This window comes from Numenius arquata, chromosome 6 (genome assembly GCF_964106895.1).
Source record: "Numenius arquata chromosome 6, bNumArq3.hap1.1, whole genome shotgun sequence".
NCBI lineage: Eukaryota > Metazoa > Chordata > Aves > Charadriiformes > Scolopacidae > Numenius > Numenius arquata.
This window is the reverse complement of record NC_133581.1, coordinates 29,927,288-29,947,715: the sequence shown is the minus strand read 5'-3', so window position 1 is coordinate 29,947,715 and position 20,428 is coordinate 29,927,288. Positions and strand designations below refer to the sequence as shown.

At 44.2% G+C, this 20,428-nt stretch overlaps 1 protein-coding gene across 1 annotated transcript; it reads right to left on the bottom strand.

Annotated features, from left to right (window-relative positions):
- Positions 1-4,358: 4,358 nt before the first annotated feature.
- Positions 4,359-18,511, bottom strand: E2F8 (E2F transcription factor 8). The gene is made up of 13 exons (XM_074148962.1): positions 18,236-18,511; positions 17,053-17,328; positions 16,563-16,719; positions 14,503-14,808; positions 13,663-13,824; positions 12,040-12,177; positions 11,510-11,719; positions 9,957-10,041; positions 9,130-9,649; positions 8,004-8,222; positions 7,015-7,144; positions 6,194-6,507; positions 4,359-4,958 (listed from the first exon to the last, which is right to left on the bottom strand). Exons 1-13 carry the CDS (start codon positions 18,266-18,268, stop codon positions 4,785-4,787), a joined length of 2,724 nt encoding a protein of 907 aa, XP_074005063.1. The 5' UTR covers positions 18,269-18,511; the 3' UTR covers positions 4,359-4,784.
- Positions 18,512-20,428: the final 1,917 nt, after the last annotated feature.

Genomic DNA, 20,428 nt, shown 5'->3' with positions numbered 1-20,428 from the left:
AGGTGGACAACAATGCAGCCCCTCGGGTTACACCTAGAGGGCATTCCGAAGCGCAGCCTAATGGATCAGAAATAAAGATTAAAGTTGTGTAGTTGCTACCGCATTGCTTAAATGTGGATCATAAAATAACAGTTCCTGAAATGAGGATTTACTCATAAATGGTCACATTGCCAAAAATAATTTGCCAAAATAGTTATTAAAAAAAAAAAAACAAACCTCAAACCTCTTTGTAGGAACTTCTGGAACTCAAAAGTGTTGAACCAAATAGAATTTCATTCAGCAGATCATGACCTGATAGATACAACTGGTTTGTCTTTTAGGGTACAGAGAATTAGGCTTTTCACTCCGAACTTCACATTTTCACTGGCTCTGGGCATTAAGATGGCTGGTTAATATGCGTAATGGTTAGCACGTGTCATCGTCTCAGTGATACTTGCCATGCCTCGCTGGGCCCCTTGGGTATGGGTGATGCTGCAGACGTGTTAAAGAAGTGGAGACTAAAGTATGAAGCACTTGAAGTTCACTTTTTACAGGGTTTTATTTTAAGTGCTTTAAAGATTTAGAAGCTGATTCTCGTTTTCCAATGGGAAGTCTGAACGTAGAAGCTTCGCTGTGTGTGAAAGGGCCAAGCCCTTACAGCCTTGGGGTTCAACACCAGGAGTCCGCAGCCGAGAGTCTCAACTCTGGGACTTTCACGGGAGCGTAAAGAAATTAGATATCAAATCCATGTCGGACTTATGGATTTTAGGGGTCTGTTTGCTGAGGCTACTTTGAAAATTCCTAGGAGCCTACAGATCCATTAACTATTGAGACCAGCACGGATTTTATCATGCAGGGTCAGATCCTTGATGTAAAGTTGGAGGACTATTTTTCCCTGAGCAGGAGAGCTGGACTCCATCTCTTCTTGGTCATTCTCCCTGGATAGTTAATGGAACTCCTCTGCCTGTGTCAAATAAGGCTGGATGCAGAGTTGACGGTACAGTGTACGTAGTATGAATGTCTCTTGTAAGATGGCAGTGAGGAGAGGTCGAGGCAGGACTGAGCTCGCTGTTGGAGTACAGGGAAACCACTGAGAAGGTTGTAACCACTTTGTGTTTGCACCCTTGGGGATTGGTAAGATAGACTTTTGACAGAACTGAAGCTTCATTGATCCTCACTCACATCGTCGCCTTCTATGAAGACAGGCTGAGAGAGCTGGGGTTGTTCAGCCTGGAGAAGAGAAGGCTCCAGGGAGACCTTACAATGGCCTTCCAGTACCTGAAGGGGGTCTACAGGAAAATGGGAGAGGGACTTTTCACAAGGGCATGATGTAGCGGTAGGTTGAAGGGTAATATCTTCAAACTGGAAAAAGGTAGATTTAGATTAGATATTAGGAGAAAATTGCTTACTGTGAGGGTGGTGAGGCACTGGAACAGGTTGCCCAGAGAAGCTGTGGATGCCCCATCCCTGCAGGTGTTCAAGGCCAGGCTGGATGGGGCTTTGAGCAACCTGCTCTAGTGGAGATGTCCCTGCCCATGGCAGGGGGCTTGGAACTCGATGATCTTTAAGATCCCTTCCAACCTAAACTACTCTGTGAGTCTATGCAGATCATGTACTTGGATGGATTTGCACAACAACCAACTGCAGGAAAACCTGTGGAGAAAGATTGTGCCCCCAAACGGCAATAAGTATTTTCCCTTTGAGTTTGTCAGATCATTTCAGGGGAAAAGGCAGGGAACAAGCTTTAGTTTCCTGGGATTGAGTGTTGTTTCATTCCTGTCCTTCTGTGCTCCCCCAAGACTGGGTCCCAGTCTTGTCGAGAGGCTCTTTACAGCTCAGTGGAGCACAGTTGGACCCATATTGGGTTAGTTGGCATTTCATATAATCCCCGGTCCACTGTGGCTATCAGGACCCGAGATTGGAAGAAGAGACTTGAAACACGTGACCGCAGTGTACACGTGCATGAATTTTTTTTAAATATTCCTGGTGGAGCATGAATGGGGTTGTTTTCTGTAAATCAATGGTAGGGATTAAACCACCACTGCTCGGATAAGGGGAACGCAGTGTATCGAAAGCCAAGCTGAGCCCGAGGATCAGGGGGGACTTTCCTGGAGCTTGGCAAAGGGAGAACATCAGGTACTCGGGTCGTGTTTGAGGCAGGAGGGAAGAATCACAGTATCTTCTTGGTTGGAAGGGACCTTTGAGATCATCGAGTCCAACCAACAAAAAAAAAAAAAAACAAACCAAAAAACCAAAAACCAAACCAAAACCAAATGAACACCCACAACCCCACCCCACACCCACCCACAAACAGACACAAACCAACAATCTCGGGCTCTAGAGCATGCCCTGAAGTGCCACGTCTACACATTTCTTAAATACCTCCAGGGATGGCGACTCCACCACCTCCCTGGGCAGGCTGTTCCAGTGCCTGACCACCCTCTCAGTAAAGTCATTCTTCCTAATATCTAATCTAAACCTCCCCTGCCCCAACTTCAGACCATTTCCTCTGGTCCTGTCATTATTCCCTTGGGAGAAGAGGCCAACACCCACCTCTCTACACCCTCCTTTCAGGGAGTTGTAGAGGGCAATGGGGTCCCAGCTCAGCCTGGCAGAACCAAAAGCACATCTTCTGGGGAATAGGGTACTTTGGAGCGGAGAAGCCGGTAGCTTTTTAGCCTGCGAAATGAAGGAGAAGAAAGGAAAGTGCTCACTGTTCTAAAGCCCGTGTGAAAAAGCGAGCAGCCGCATTTTGACAGGAGCCCAGGGACAGCAGGCGGCAAGTCAGAATACGTGTTTGGCTTTTCAGCACGGAGCAGGTTGTGGGAAGGCCGTTTCTCCAAGCTTCGTGACTGTACTTTCTTGCTCTCTCAATGGCAGTGCCCAAAAATGAAAGATTTGTAGTTTGTTTCCTTTGAGTAATGCAAGTTTCCCCAAGTCCTTGCCTTTTAGACTTCTAGAATTAAATTGATAGCAGGTGTAAGGAAGATCAATCAGTCACCACTTCGGAGAAGGAAAAAAAACCACCCCTATTTGCTGCTGTAAGGAATACCTCCATTTTACACCTTTTATTCTTCTCTCTCCCTCACATAGGAGTATTTCAGTAGCGATCCCATTCTGTCAGGTGTGTTTTGTATTATGATTTTTGCAAGGCAGTTAGTTTTACTGTCTTGTCTGTTTTACCTGTGGTTTTTGGTTGTTTTTTTTTTTTACCCAGTCCAAGTGTGAATCTTGGGCTGTGCCGGCATTCCTCCTGTCCCAATTCCTAATTGGGACAGGTGTATTTCCCTTGGGAAGGCAGATCCACTGTATTTTCCCTTAATTTGTTAGTTATTCCTTGTCATCTAAGATGAGTGTGAGCTGTGTGAGGAGACTTCGTCTTCCTTCCTTCCTTCGGCGTAGAAGAGACTCTGCTGCAGGTATTTAAATTCAGTCGGTTTAACTTTTAACCCTTCTGATTGATAGGAAATTGCGGTAGAGGAAGAACAGCGTTTAGGAGTTGACGGTGACCTGAGCTAAAAAGAGGAAAGGACCGGGTGGCCTCTGGACGGTGAGGGGGACGTCCAGGACACGGCGGGGGGGTCCCTCCTGCTGGAAGCCAGACCTGAGGCTGTTTGCAGCAGGGAAGGGCCGGTGCTTCAGTAACCGCACCGGCCATTTCTACCACAAAGCATCTCAGATGGTTACAAAACCTTAGCTCAAATGTGATGAGAACTTTCTTTTAGGCTTGAAGCCTCTCCGGTGTCAAGAGAACCTATAGAGTGTGTACAGCGTAGCGTGTGCTGGGCTCCAACGCCGAGTTTAATAGGAGAGAGGGGAGGTAATGAGCGTGCATCTTCAAATCTTACCAAGATAGGTTAGTTTGAGACCCAAACCTGATAACTTCTCAGTTCTGTGACATCTGGACTGCGCTTTCCAGAATGCTCCAGGGAGATAAAGATACTCTGAATTCCAAACCTCCTAACTCTATTTTCCTCTAATTTATTATTAAGAGATGTTATCTCTAGCGATAAGAGTGCAGAAGTCAGACTGAGTTACTTAAATCCCTTTCTGATGAAATACCATTGTCCCTTTCTTCAGAAGACAGAGACACCCCTGCCTGACAAAAAAAGACCGCAGAGATGCCAGCGAATGTACATTGGGTTACTTATGTACATTGGGTTACTTATGTACATTGGGTTACTTAACTCGGGTAATTTAATTTGATCAGACAAAAAAAAAAAAAAAGAAAAAAGTCAAAATTTGAGTTTGATGTAAGTTTAATCTGAACAAATTGATTTAAAAATACAGTATAAATAATTCTTAACTTATATAAAACGATCAAGAATTCATTTTTTGGTTTGGTTTTGTTTTTTTTTGTTTTTTTGTTTTTTTTTTTACTAACTTTACAAAAGAGCATTATCAAACACAGGAGCAAGACATTTTAACTCTGGGCTTTTTGTTAAGACATAAAATATATACACACTCACAGTACTTTCCTTTGTGCAAAATTTGTACTGACTGATAGACTGTACCTTTTTATACAAAGACAATTTCATCTTACTTTGCATAGCAGAAAAGCAACACAAAAAAACCCCACTAGATACATAACTTTGTTGCTGTAATACTTCAGGTAAGCCTTTTGGAAAAATTATTTGACATTGACTTTCTCATTACGAGCCAGTTTTGATTCTAAAGCATTAATTAAGGCCGTTCCAGTATTGAGGTCTAAAACGTACATCGTCCACCGTACAATCCGAGATGCGTGCGGTGTGTTCCCAGTAATTACGCCCACTAACACATTCAGCATTTTGATATCCCAAAAATCAGTCTTCTGACACTTCAAGTTTTCGTTGAGGAATATAGAGAGTTCCTGGAGAGATTCTCTTGGTACCATCTGAATTTGCAGATAGCGAAGGGACCGTGTTTGGCCCTCCTGGGGTGCGGAAAAAGTTCTCTGTAGCTGTCTGGGGCACCTGGGGTTCCTTTGGAACACAAGGCTAAAGAGAAGAGAGAAAATTACTTTCATTTAAGGGGAAGGAAAAGAAAAAAAAACAAATTCTAGTTTTAGTTTTCTGCAGGATGTTAGCAAACTACTACTTTTTCTCCTGAAATTTAAAAACCTTAGCAACTCTTTACTGAGAATAATACACCTGTACTCCTTGATATATCTATAAATATATATATTAAAAAAAAAATATATATTTTATATATAAAACCAATTAAATAAAAATCTGGTTTCTCTAACCCCCTCCTATCACCTTTTCTTTTAATACAAACAATTAGACAACACGTACAAACAAACTTCCTGTGGAAAGACAATATTCTTTTAAAACCCTCTACAGTCCCATCCTATTTAAAAAAGCTAACATAAAATGCAAAAACGTGAAAGTAGATTAGGAAAGTAACGAGAGGGAAAGATAAAGTAACAACTGGATGATTTGTTAATAATCCACGCAAAATTTTCCCTCTACAGCAGTTGTCTCTTCACATATTGTCATCTTCCAGCTGGCTCCACTTCCACAACAAGTAAGATACTTGTTCTTCCTTTCTAACCTCTCAATTATATTGCGCTTAAGCTGGCCTTCACTGCCAGCTCTTTTTGGGCAGCGCTGATTTATAACATATATTTGTATATATGATTTATATGTATATTTATATGAGCTGATTTATATATATATATATATATATTTATATGAGCACCTCCCCTATAAAGATAGGCTGAGAGAGCTGGGGTTGTTCAGCCTGGAGAGGAGAAGGCTCTGGGGACACCTCACAGCAGCCTTCCAATATCTGAAGGGAGCCTACAGGAGAGCCGGAGAGGGACTCTTTGTCAGGAAATGTAGTGACAGGACAAGGGGCAATGGTTTTAAATTGGAAGAGGGGAGATTTAGATTAGATATTAGGAGGAAATTCTTTACTGTGAGGGTGGTGAGGCACTGGAACAGGTTGCCCAGGGAAGCTGTGGATGCCCCATCCCTGGAAGTGCTTAGGGCCAGGCTGGATGGGGCTTTGAGCAACCTGGTCTGGTGGGAGGTGTCCCTGCCCATGGCAGAGGGCTTAGAACTTGATGATCTTTAAGGTCCCTTCCAACTCTAACCATTCTACGATTCTATGATAAAGATAAAAAAAAAAAAAGTTTATTTAAAAATGTTACCTGCTGTAGAGGAACAACTGCACTGTACTTCCCAGTCAGCCCACCACGGTCAAGAAGTTGCGATATATTTTTACGTACCTTCTCTTGCAAGCTCATGGTTTCTGAGCCATGGCTGCTGTTTTCTGGTTGTGAAGAGATTGGCACGTGCTGAAGAACAGGATTTGCAGGAACTTGCACACCAGCAGGTATTAGTCCTACGTGTTGCAGTGTAAAGTTCAGAATTGAAGAACTTGGATTCGGGGCAGAACTGCTGTTGCTTGAATTGAGACTGGAGTTGCTCAGTAGAGGCGCAGCAGCTATGGAAGTTGGCGACAGCATTATATTCAAGGGCGTTATATGAAAAGCAGGAATGTTCACTGCTTTCAGTTCGGATGCTGTCATTGGAATGACACCTGAAACAGAAAAATCAAGTGTTGAGGGACATCATAAAAAATTGAGAGTCAAGCCACTGCCTCAGTAGGATGAATGCGGCCCACAATCGTTTAAGCCAGACAACTGTCTGAGGACAGGCTGAGAGAGCTGGGGTTGTTCTCTTCTGGAAAAGAGAAGATCTTAGAGCCCCTTCCAGTATCTGAAGGGGGCCCACAAGAAAGCTGCAGAGGGACTTTTTACATGGGCATGTAGTGATAGGACAAGGGGTGATGGCCTCAAACTGGAAGAGGGCAGATTTAGACTGGGTACCAGGAAGAAATTTTTCACTCTGAAGGTGGTGAGACACTGGAACAGGTTGCCCAGAGAAGCTGTGGATGCCCCATCCCTGCAGGTGTTCAAGACCAGGCTGGATGGAGCTTTGAGCAACCTGGTCTAGTGGAGGTGTCCCTGCCCATGGCAGGGGGCTTGGAACTCGATGACCTTTAAGGTCCCTTCCAACCCAAACCATTCTGTGATTTAATACCAACCAGCAATGGGTGAGCTGTAGGTAGTGTGCTGTAACGAACATATCCCAGCTTTCTCTTCATCAGAAAAGCCTGCCTTGTTGCCATGGGTGCAGTGAGCAAGAGGAATAAGATAGCCAGATGGAAAAAAAGTCTGAAAAAGAAAAAGACAATACACCTTTATCCCAAACAGTAAAAAAAAAAAAAAAAAAAAGGTTTTCTCCAAAGTTGCATTCCCCTTGCCTTGTTCTTATTCTTAATCCCCCATATCCCCAGGATCCTGTATCCCATGCCTGTACTACCTTCTGTCTGAAATGAGACACAACTGACTCAAGGACATGCTTTTTAAAGTAAGACTGTGCAGAAGTCTGCTTGCTCCATTTCCAGCTGATACCCTCAGTGAGGAACTGGAAATGCAGATACACTAGACAAAATAGAAATCCTGATACTGAATACTTTTGGGTTTTTTTCCAGAAGAAACATCTGGACCCCGTAATCATCATGTCACCTCATTCTTGGGTCGTGGTTTTCATAAGACAAATATTGGGAGACAATCCTTTTGCATTTACAAGTTCGGTTTTAGGGAACAGAACTGTTCTTCGTTCAGGTCTCCACAGTAGGAAGTCTTAACTGCAGAACGCCAAATTTTACTGCTCAAGAGAGTTTCGTGTGATTCTGTTGTAAATCAAAGTATTTGAGACTAAATATACAACAACAAAGGACTGGGGATCTGAGGGATCCCAACGTTGACTTCATCTACTTAGTCTCAGTTGTGATCTTCATCCCAATGGAAGCCTGAAAGTCACTTCACGTCCTCTTACTTGTGTGCTTAATGCAGAAATAGAAGTCCTACATTCCTACAAAATAAGGTTTTAAGAGCAGACTAAAATTAATCCAACCAAAGATGATCTATATTTGTGTAGTTCGTTACGGTTTAGTTCCCTTTGCGAAGACTGCAAGCGGTGTTTTCCCGGGAAACGGCAAGCTGTGCTGTGGCGTCTGGCAAAGCTTACCTCGTGAGCAGGGATGGCAAATGCTACAGGTATGTCTTGTTTAGTTTGGATTTTGCCCTCGTCTTCTGGAATATCTTCTCTTTTACACTGGTCATAGCAACTTGCCACGTTTTGATCAAACGTTTTGGTTTTGTTCTGTCTCTCTTCCTGGAAATTGTCCATTTCGTGATTCATTTGTGAGCTACTGGAAGGTGGTCTTTCATATTTAATGGATTCTCCCTTTAAAAAAAAAACATAAAAAGACACAGGCAGACATTTTAAGACTTAACATTCCCAATTACAGGTCTACAATGATATTTATACATTTTAAAAATTAGGAAAGCAAGTTTTCTCCTTTCTCCTGATTTCCCAAGTTTGGGCTATAAAAATTTCTAGTCAATAAGACAACCAGATCCATGTTATCCCCTCTTCCTCCTTCACAGCTAGTGGATGTTTGCCACCACGTGTCACAACACGCTGATAACATTTCACGACTGTTTTGACAAGAACAATTTAAAGCAGCCTAATAATTTACAGAGACGCTAAAACGTTTAGGAACCCAGGAGTGGAAAGAAATCCAGAGCCAGTTTCTCCATGTGCGTCAAGTGTATCCGAACCTCTTATTCCTTTCACGTGCTGCATTATTATGCCTACAACAATCCAACATTGGCAGTGAAGTATTTAGAAGGTATCAGGATTTTGGGACATTCCCTATCCAGTGACTTTTATGTGTCCGCTTTCCCTCCTGACACCTCTAAAGCCAAGGATGAATGCCACCAAGATGAGCAACCTGAACTACTCCAAAATCAGCGTATAGAGAAGTCTTGACATAATTCTTTTGGGAGTTGTTTATTTTGACTAACATCTGTACACTTCGGCGCTTCCTCTCGGAAATAAATATTTGGAGGGGGAATAAAGGGGAACAAGGAGAAAAATCCAGCCTGATCCTAGGTTTGCCTTTCGACGATAGATGTTATATTGATCCTCCCCAAATATCAGCAAGCACAACAGGTGAATGTCATCCCTTCAAGCATGATGTTATTTAAAACGCCTACACACACTGGGAGGCTCCGAAATCGCTTTGAAAACGAGTAGGTGGCAACATCATTAAGCTATAAAACGGCATTTTAAAAATAACTGAACTTACCAGCGAAGTATCAAGGCTTTCCTTCTCACTTCTATACCTTTTAGGTGAATTATTCTCTTGTAATGCTTGTGATCTTTTAAGGCACCGCTGTGAAGTTTCTGACTTTATAGTTGGTCTTTCTTTAGTTGTCATGGACTTTGTTGGATCATCTGTAGCTGTCTGATTGTCCCCTTCCTCAGTGGTTATTTTATTTACTACTTTTGAACTAATACTCTTAATTCCAGTTACATTAGCATGCGGTAGAGGCTGCAACATGAAACTCGGGCTGTACGTTGTCACAGTGTGGGCTTGGGAAGGATGCAGATAAATGGCATACGAAACACCAGAATGAGTTTGAGGTAGGATGACTGGTGAGACTGAGCCGTGGCTTGGAGGACAGAGACCCGGTGGCTGCGGGAGAGCCGGCTGCTGAGAGCCTGCTGCAGGATAAGGAGGTTCGGGCTTGAGGACCACTTCAGGCAAGGACAGATTACAGTCCAAAGCAGATCTCGACAATTTCATTTTCATCTCTTTTGCTTTCCTTTAAAAAAAAAACAAACCAACACAACGAACAAACACAAAAACAAACAAAAAGCCCAAAAATATTTTAATACCTTCGTGCAGAAATGAATGCCCTGACATTTGTGTTTTTTTGCAATACAAAGACTTAACATGAATTTGCACTTCTCAATCCGCTAAACAGAAAATAAGTGAAAAAATAAATAGCCCGCAGTATCAGGGGTTACCCTTTTTTGCAGGCTGTTCCCCAATTCGAACTGAGCCTAGCTTTTAACTTAACAGCCAGTGACAAAATAAAGCTTCTCACCTTTATAATTGTGCAAACTTACTTAGATTGTCCTTCCAGCTGCTGTTTGGCGATTGCTGGAACCTGAGCCATTTCACTTGGGAAAGCTGATAAATTTTGATCAGTACCTGGTTGGGGGGGGGGGGGGGGCGGGGAAACAAAAAATAAAACCTGTTAGTTACATTTTGGCTCGAGGAGACCGCGTTATTTAATGTGCCATACACATCTAAGGAGAAGGCACTAAGACTCCATGTTATCCTCAAACAGCAGATCAGACTGGATTTGATCAATTGGATGGCAGCTTACGTCAACCAAATTTTTAAAGCCTCAGCTCCGTTTTTTTTTTCCCCTCCGAAGAGGATACCTGACGAGAACATGAACATCGAGAGGTAATTTTTCTGGCAATTTTCTGGAATAGGGAACTGCTTAGGTAGTAAGATCTAAAGCACGGTTTCGGCAACAAAGCAGGGTTAGAGCAGTTCATGGAGAACGATATAATATCCAGAGAATCAGCTACGAAACACAAACAGCTTTGTAGCCGGTAAGACATCGCACAAAGTCAAGGTCGTGATATGTGAAAAGGGATTTAATATTATTCTTCTTAAACCCAAAACAGTAATCCTTGTGTATTTGGTGTGAAAGAGGAGGCTGTGCTGAATTTGGTGCGGATCTGAATGACTATATTTCCTTTGCTGCAAGTGCGCGAGCTGTGCCTGGAGTTGGTCCACCAAACCGCAACGAGCTTCTACTAATTAGAGCTTACGTGCTGAACGTGATCAGTTTGGCTTTGTTTTCATAGAATCATAGAGTGGTTAGAGTTGGAAGGGACCTTAAAGATCATCGAGTTCCAACCCCCCTGCCATGGGCAGGGACACCTCCACTAGACCAGGTTGCTCAAAGCCCCATCCAGCCTGGCCTTGAACACCTCCAGGGATGGGGCATGCCGTGCAGAATGGGGATGGGGCAAGCAGAATGAAGCTGCCTGGGCAAAAAAACCCTTGTCCTACTATCATAGCAAGACTGAAGGCGAGTTGCATGTCCTACAATGGTAGAGGAGAGCCTGTGAGCCCCTGCAAACCACAGGCACCGACTTTTTCATGGTCCTAATGATGAGAAGGGTCTGTGCAGAGAGCCTTGAAGTGGGAAATAACTCCCCATGGAGGATTGAGAGATGGTCTACAGCAGAGAGAGCCTGCAGCTGCAAAAGCTGGCTTTGTCAGGCACATGTGCCTACAGAGAACCAGGTCACATCCCATTTCCAGCAAATTAGAAATAATCCTGGGTTGGTTTGTTGTGGGGTTTTTTTGGGGTTTTTTTGTTTTTTTTTTAATGTTTATTTACCAGTTGGTGCCTCCTGCAGAGACAGACATTTGGAGATCTGTGACTGGAAAAAGGAGAAAAAGAAGCTTCTAATGCTATGAGTCCTGTAAAGCCTCAGATCTATAGGCAATGTGCATTTTCCCCATCTGGTGTATTTTTGACAGTTGTTTGTTTTAAGCAGGTTTACCCGCGTATCCATATCCCCTGTGAGAAGATGGCAAACCCGAGTATTTAATGCAATCCCAGTTAAAAAACAACTTAGAAAAAGATACGTACTTGCACTTATTTTAACTGGACTGGTCGGAGCAGACTGGATCTTTCTTCTGTCGTTTTCTATACTTTTAACTAACTTTATTAGAGACGGATGCCGAGTGAAACTTTGCTTTCCTTTTAAAGGAAAAAGGTTTTTTGAACACTGCTCTTTGGAAGGGATGAATTCTGAAATAGGTGGGGGACGGGTCACAGAAGTTGTTCCAAGTTTTGTACCTAAAATGCAGAAAAAAACCCCGGAGAGTAAATACGTATCATATGCAGATTCAGTAATTAAAAGCAGTTATTTGGGGCCTGGCTTATAATTATTGCAGTACTAGCAGCAGCAAAAATGGAAATGCAAGAGTTTCAGTATGAGTACATCGACCATGTGGAAATACACAGTGGTGTGCTGCGCCGGCAAGGACAGCGATGTGACTAGTAAAGGCTTTCTTTTTAGTTTCCTCTGTGTTTTGGTCAAAAAAAATTCTCACAGAGAAAACAAAGAAATAATCAAAATCATCAGCGGAACAAAAGGAAATGACACATACACCTACCCTGAATATTTGGCAAGACCTCAGGTCCTGTCCACTTGAATGCTGGTTTTCTACCCCTCTCCTCTGTAACGTGAACTTTCTTGATAAGCTCAAGGCTACTGAGAACGTTTGCTATGTCATAAAGTCTCCTAATTTTGGCTGAAATAAAATAAACAAATGTGAAGTACAGCAATTCTGATTAACAAGTTAACATATATCAGATTAAAAATGTTTTAGAATGCCCTTTTAGCAGCTAAAAGGAAAAACCTTTATAATTTTTAAATAAGAACAATTTTGTGGAGTAGGTATTTATACCGTGAAATAACATATCACAATATAAAGATTATATGTAAAATGGAATTATATAGATACAGATCTAGAGAAGAAAATAACTGCCAAGTATATTATGCTAAACATAGAAAAAAAGCACTTTCAAAACAAATTGGGTTCTCTGCAACGAGCAAACCTATACAACATGATTCTACGACTCTAAATTCTGCAGTGAAAATAAGTAGCTTAAAAGGCAGGTACACGCATGCAACAGCGAACATGGGAACGAGGGGCAAGAGACACGTTAAAATCCACCAAGATAATCACCCTGCACGTTCTTAACTGTTTGCAGGGTGAGCTATTAGGGAAAAGTTGTAGGCAGCAGTCAAATGACAAGTGACGTCTGGACTGCAAAGTGAATGTGCTTAAGCCAAAGCTTCTGCTGCTTGAACGTTTAAAGTCTTGAAAGTCGTGGAACGTGGGGCCATGCTTCTTAACCAAGAACACGGTAAAATATGTAATACCTAAAATACATATAGACGCATGGATGGAATGCCCTGAAAATGCATTTATTGCGAGACAGACGCTATGGAGGGAGAAAGAATCAAAGCAAAGAAACCTCTCTACTGCCCACGCGCCCTTTCTACATGGCCATGATGCAGTGGAAAGGAAATTACAAACCGAAACCAGTGAGGATCAGTTTTCTTACTGCACAGATCCAGTTCCACAAGAAAAAAAGCAATGGAGTCTGTCTGGGACTTGAGGAAGGGTGTGATTTTCAATGAAACCCACAATTAATTCTCGATCCCTCAAAAGCAGGTGCATTTTTGATTGTTCTAGACATAAATGCCTAAACCTAGAAGTACCTTTTTGTTTGAATGGAGAGGAAGAGGAGGAAGTGCAGGGTAAAAGAATGAAGAAATAATTGGCAGTTACAGCATTGGGTTTCACTTCCTCTCACGTGTAAGTTATTAACAGGATTTTTGCAGAATTTCTTTAGATTTCCAACAAGTAAGTTATAAGACCAGAACACAGATTTGCATGATTCTAGGGCATCTTTGATGAAATGATGCTGAAATCTTTGACCGACTGCTTGAGGAAAGAGAAAGGGAAATTCTTACCAGCAAGCAGCCTTGTGACATTCAGGAGAGAGGATTTAATGGACTTTTCCGTAGTCATTATGCATCAATGACTACGGACACACGGGCGGGTCCCTATTAAAAACTACACAAGGTGTTTAGTGAGTTTCTGGAGGCTCAAATATATTTCTGGCAGGAAAAACATGATGGTATTTTACACTATCTAAGCTTACACTTGATATTTCTATTTAGAGTAAGATCAAAAAGCAGACAGCAACAGCAGCGTTTTACTTACTTTTAAACTTGCTTTTATCTAAGTCTTCTAACTGGTCTTCTCCAATCAAGATTTTAGCAGCAACTTCAAGGCTTACTATTTGAGGAGTCGACACAAGAAAGAGCATCACAAATTTCTGACTCATCACTCGTAAAGACTTGTCTTTCCTGCTGTTTACTGATGCTGCAGCAGACAGGAGAGAGGATTAAAGTATTAAGCGACACGCCAGCTACAACTGTTTTTAAAACACTGAAGAAATTTTGTTCACTCACGATTATTAGAAGAACAAACAACACAGCAACTAGGCAGGAGCGACATGGACTCCAGAATCATGTTTCTACATGGCAAGAATCGGGTAATTAGGTGGATACCAAGTCTAACTACAAAGAAGAGAGCGTGATGTTCCCCTTTGCATACATTTCCTATTGTCTGACAACTTGTACTCTTAGAGATGCTTAACTGCAGGTTATACAAGGTATTTAACAATCCTTAATTAACATTTCTTCCATGAATGAAACCGAAATTAAAAAATAAATGAATGGAGTAATTCATACTTTCACCTTCCCTAACATGAAATGGTAACAAATCCTGCAAATTGGTTCGTATGGTGGGCATGTTTGATAGTTTCACCTGACGCCCTCCTCTTCTTGCACTGTAAAACCAAAATACAAGTGCAAGAATTGAATGAAGGAGAACTGAAAGAGCGCAGAGCACTTTTTCTCACCACAAACAGTTGTGGTGCTTTTCAGGCAGTAGCGTTTCAGGAAAAAATATAAAAGTCCAATAAATGGTTTTTTCCAAGTTCATAGGTATTTATCATTACAAGCACGTATTATTCTTGGCATTATAGAAAATTATTACCAGCACGAAATTCCATTCCTGGGAGCTCCACAAAAGACATTTCTGAATGCTCATTTGAGCCGAAAGATCTTGCCATTTCTTCGTTTTTTTCACCATCAAAGTCAAATTCGTGCTCGTGCTCTCTTTTCTTGATAGTCTGAATTTGTTGGGTGTATTTGTTCTCTTCTCCAACTTTTTTCAAAGCCTGCAGGGTTTTGGAGAGATTGTGTCGCCCGTGCCAAGCGTATCTGTTTTTGGCAAGGCGGCTCACCATGTGTAGGCTCTCCAGCACGTTCACAATATCATATATGCGCCTACGTTCAACATCTGAAAACAAAAATAATAAAGAGAGATGAAGGTGACATCTCTACTACATAAAATACGTTTCGTCATACATTTACCTGAACCGTGGGTTGCACAGAGAAGGGATCAGTTCCCTGTACTTTCCCCTCCTTCTAAGCCACTTCGGCCAATTCCTCGTTACGAAGGTTTCTGCAAATAACCCTCATAGATCTCGCCAGCAAGGAAAAGAAAACAATTCTTGCTTTAGATATGAAAGGACTTGCTTTTCTATAGTGACACTCGGTTTACAGCATTCCTTAAGAAATAAAACTTACTGTTGCCCGCAGAGCCATTCGATGGGTTTCAATAGAGCCTTAAAAAACCCCAAAGCGTTTTTAAATTGCATCAATTTTAGATCATCTCATTAAAGATCCTGGGAAACCCATGGTAATCAACTGTTTTGTAACTTGTTTCTATCTGTTATTCTATTATCACACTGTCCTTTTGTCTGTTTAATTCTTGGGTTTGACAAGACATTTTCTACAGGAGATGTTCCTTTGTATGAAGTATAATAAAATAGACAATTTTGTTTAATTTGTAATTCACTGAATCACAGAACAATATGGGGTTGGAAGGGACCTCTGGAGATCATCCAGTCCATCCCCCCTGCCAAAGCAGCTCCACCCAGAGCAGGTTGCACAGGAACGCGTCCAGGCGGGTTTTGAATGTTTCCAGAGAAGGAGACTCCACCACCTCCCTGGGCAGCCTGTTCCAGGGCTCTGCCACCCTCAAAGTAAAGAAGTTCCTCCTCATGTTTAGGTGGAACTTCTTACATTCAAGTTTGTGCCCATTTCCTCTTGTCCTGTCCCTGGGCACCACTGAAAAAAGACCGGCCCCGTCCTCTTGACACCCTCCCTTTAAGTATTTGTAAGCATTGATCAGATCCCCCCTCAGTCTTCTCTTCTCCAGACTAAAAAGACCCAAGTCCCTCAGCCTCTCCTCATAAGAGAGATGCTCCAGGCCCCTCATCATCTTTGTAGCCCTCTGCTGTACCCTCTCCAGCAGTTGCCTGTCCTTCTTGAACTGGGGAGCCCAGAACTGGACCCAGTGCTCCAGATGGGGCCTCACCAGGGCAGAGTAGAGGGGGGGGATGACCTCTCTCGACCTGCTGGCCACACTCTTCCTGATGCAGGAAGAATTTGTCCCTCTTCTGTGTCCTCCAACACATTCTGAAGATATAATGACACCAAAAATTTTACAGCAGTATGATCTGTAACTATTATCAGTGTTACAATCTGTAGAATACTGTCATCTCCTAGCTCTGATAAAAAAAGCTTCACCTTAATGTTAGCAACCCAGACTCTTGGTAGATCGTTGGTGTGATATAAAAATAGCAATATAAAATGAGAAAGTTAAATTCTCATAGAGAGCAGAAAGTAGTTTCTCGCTTTTATGTCACGACTGGACAGGAAGTCGTGGGTTCAGCTTGAGAAACGCTGGTTCCTGCCGCAAAAATCCAACCCCTAATCTTAGCCATCATCTCCAGATCCAAAAAAACGGCAACTGATTGTTTGTGGTATTGGTAATTTAATATTAAGCATAATTCCTAGTTTCTCAGTGCAGTTCACTGAAGAAAAAGAACCGCTCTAAGAATTCGGAGTTTAAAGCTGGGTGTGAATAAGTTTGCCAGTACACAGTAAGCGTTCAAAATTTCACGGAGCAAAAATACACTAAGACAAAGGGTAGGTTATTGGCACGTTTGCATGAAGAAATATATAATAGCATATACGTCAACTTACTAAGCTCTTCAGCTACTTCGTCAAGGCAAATGTAATTATTCTCTGCAGTGCTGGGGTAATCGGGATACCGAGCTAAGAATTTATGGCACAGTAATCCTAGACTTTTCTCTTTGCGACTTGGTTGAGATTTTTCATATTCATCTCCCGATAAGTGCTCCTACGTGGAAATAAGAAAAGGAGAATTTGCATTGTGTTTTATTTTATTTTTACAATAAACACGCAACATAGATATTTCACAGCTTTATTGCGAGCAGTGTCAAAGGATCAGTGTTCTCCCTTTGTCCTCAGCAGCTGCGAAATAAAACCAGCAAAACGTTTCCCGTTGTAACTGGGCAATATCCGTACTTATATTTGGTAAAACCTCCAAAATCTAAACTTTAAAACCATTATAGTGCGTTAATGTATAACTTTTTTATACTGAATGGACAGCCTTCAGCTAACTTTAAAAAAAAAAAAAAAAGTAAATAGAGAAGCCAGCTTTACAACGTACCTGCAAACAGTGTTTTGCCTGTAGGACCTCGCTGGGGTTGTTTGACAGTTCCCTTCTCTGCTCTCTGCTCCTAATCTCCGGACTGGCGGCACTAATCAGCATTTTCAGGTTGGAAGTCGGGGTCCATGGGTCCACGGGGAGGATTTCTTTAGGTTTCGTGGGGGTGGTGAGAGGCTGACAGTCGGGCTGGAGCTCCGTCAACACCGAATGCGAGGTAGCCGCTTGTTTCAAAGGGGTTTTCAAGATGCTCCTGTGCGGCTCTGAAGAATGATTTTCCTACACGCCAAGGAAAAAAACAAATAAATAAAGACGGGGCTGTTAAAGCCCAACAGGGCTATAACCCAGTCGCTGATAAGAGTCAAAGCGGGATCAAGATGAATTGCGTTTTTTTGGGGGTGGCTCGAAGCCCAAGGGAAGCTGGGGACCTTGAAAACCATTTCCAAAGGGAACCACGGGGCACTGAAAACCATTTCCAAAGGGAAGCTGGGGACCCTGAAAATCATTTCGAAAGGGAAGCTGGGGACCCTGAAAACCATTTCCAAAGGGAACCAAGGGGCACTGAAAACCATTTCCAAGGGGACCCGGAAAACCATTTCCAAAGGGAACCAAGGGACCCTGAAAACCATTTCCAAATGGAAGCTGGGGACCCTGAAAACCATTTCCAAAGGGAACCAAGGGGCACTGAAAACCATTTCCAAGGGGAACCGGAAAACCATTTCCGAAGGGAACCAAGGGACCCTGAAAATCATTTCGAAAGGGAACCTGGGGACCCTGAAAACCATTTCTTTGGCTGTGCCCTTGTGTGAGCCCCGGCGCCTGCGGAATTCCCCAGGGAATTATCCTTTTTTCATCCCTTTAGGGAAAATACAGTTCAGGGCAATGTTAATCTGTAGCAGCAAGCTGTCAGGAAGGAGCGAACCACCTCAGATTAAAGACAGGAAAGGGGTCGGGAGGAAGCCCCGCGCGTTACAAAGTTAAAGTTTTGGGTCATTTTGTGAAGGATGGAAATTAAATGCGGTTTCCCGCCCCCCCCCACCCCCGGCATTCGTTGAGATTCCAGCGGTTTCACGGCCGGAGAACCGGCACGGCGGGGCTGTCACCGACCCGACCCCTGTGGTGCCCGCGGGAGAGCGTAACCCCCAGGGGGCTTGGCTGCTGTCGGTCTCCCCACCGGAGGAATTACCTTGTCGCCGGTCCCCATCTCCGCCTGCTGCATTCTCCCGCCGCGCAGCCTCGGGACGGGACGGCTCACCGGTCGCTCCACATCGCGGGTCCCGCCGGTTCTGCTGGGTGGGAGGAGGTGAAGCGTTAGGCGGGAAAACGGCGGGGGAATCCCCGTGAGGGGGCCGGGCGGGTGGGACGACGACACCGGACACCGGCGCCCACCTTAGCCGGTTCCCGCCGCCGGGGACCTTCTCGTCGGCTCCCGCCTCTGGGCCCGGCCCGCGCCCGCCGCCTCAACGGCCCCGGCCCCGCCCCGCCCCGGCCGCTGAGGGCGCGGCCCCGCCGATTGGCCGCCGCCGGCGGGCGGGTGGGCGGCGCCCTTCCGGGATCCGGTTTAAACATTTGGCGCCACCGCCGGGCTTAGAGTGCTGCTCTTCAGCCACTACCGTTCCGCTGCCCGCCACGCCTGAGAGCCAGCACCTACCGGTGACCGGTGCTGGTGCCGCCGCCCGCTCCCGTCCCGTCCCGTCCCGTCTGGCCGGCGCGGCCGCTCCCGGTACCGATTTGAATTCGACCCGCTGAGCCGCCGCAGGCAGGGCCGGGGCGGCCCAGCCAATCACCTCGCAGCCCTCCGCCCCGCGCGGCCAATGGGAGCGCCGCGCTCCCCGGCCTTTCCCTCCTCCCGCCGCCGGGCGCGGGCGGTCGGGGCTCGGGCCGAGCGGGCTGAGGTGGAGGGGGGGGGTTGGGGGGGTAGTTTGGCGGGAAGCGGGGCGCGCGGGGCAGGGCACGCGCCGCCTCACTCCGTCTCCTCCCGTCCCAACGGCCGCGGCCGTGAGGGGAGGGGGCGCGAGGGGGATTAGCACGGACGGAGGGGCGCTAATTGGTTTAGCGCAGCTAATTATCTGGCAGCGGTTCGCCCTGTGTGCCAGAGGCCGAGCAGGTCGGTCGCTCCTCAGCCGCCGGCCGCGGCCCTGTCTCCCGTTCGCGGGGCCCCGCGGCCGTTACGGTCTTTAAAACAACGAAATACTCGATCGTGCCCCGGCCAGTCGCCTCTCCTCGAGCCCCGACGGCCCCGGGAAGGCGTTTTCACCCGGCCCCGGGCGCAGCCTGCTTCGGGAAACGGCTTCGAGTAACTCATGTGGTCTTAACTGTGAGGTAAAGCACTTACCGAAAGGACAAAAAAAAAAAAAAACAACCAAACTCCAATTTAATAACTCACTGATTGCACGGGTTATTGTGGAGGGGGATCAGCAAGTATTGACTTTCTGGTGAAGGGGTATTAGTGCCCCCGAGATAAGATTCAGTAGCTGTCTGGTGTTAAGATGGGCTCTAACGCTTATCACGGGTATTACAACACTTCTGTTCTGCAGGTTTGGGGTTCCAAACTGCTTCAATTTGGGCATTTCTTTTTTTTTTATTAGGGCTAGGATTGCATGAAGACAAAACCTTTTAATGTAACGGTAGACTTTTCTGCAAGGAAGTCCTTGAAAGCATGTAAATTCAAAAGCAACCTTCCCTTCCCGGTATTACCAACTCTGCAACAGCCAGGGTTTATTCTCTTGCAGTATTTACATGCTTCCCCTTAAAGTGAGGTTTAGGATTGGGTGGACGTGTCCTTTTTCCTTGTTCATTCTTTTATAGGATTACTGCATATTGACTTCTTTTGGTAAAAGGTGCACTGAAAGGTGTAATTGTTATATGTTCTGGTAACCCAGAATTGGGGACTCCCAAGAAGTACGGTTATAAATACTAAAAAGTGATGGGTGCTGTATGTTTGTTTGGTTGTTTTTTTTTCTTTTCCCCAGGGATGATCACATTGAATACCACGTTTGCTCCTCATTTAAGTAACTCAAATTCCAGCAAACACATTTGTGTGTTTCAGAAATCAAATGAAAAAAAAAAAAACAGGCTTTTACATTCAAGCTGTCACTTGATTACTTTTTTCATTTACGCTGAGCTTTGAAAATTACCCTTACTCCCTAATCAAGAAGCCATTATCTCTGTTCAAACACATCTTAGTGCCCTTTGTTCAGGGGAGATCTTTCCTAGTCTCAAAGTTAGCCGTACAATCTCTCCGTTTTGACAGTATCAGGTATTTTAATGTAAAGGTTAAAAGAATTGCTGACATTATTATAGTTATGGAAATAATTATTCTGTTGGTAACTTGTGTGCCTCTTGTGTGGTCTTCCTTACTCTGCTATTGCCTTTGCCT

Coding starts and splice junctions, on each gene's coding strand:
- E2F8 (XM_074148962.1), bottom strand. CDS start 18,268: ATGCAGCAGGCGGAGATGGGGACCGGCGACAAG. Junction 10,042..11,509: donor TCCAGTTAAAATAAGTGCAA/GTACGTATCTTT, acceptor CCCCCCAACCAG/GTACTGATCAAAATTTATCA. Junction 4,959..6,193: donor CCATGAGCTTGCAAGAGAAG/GTACGTAAAAAT, acceptor TCTTCTCTTTAG/CCTTGTGTTCCAAAGGAACC.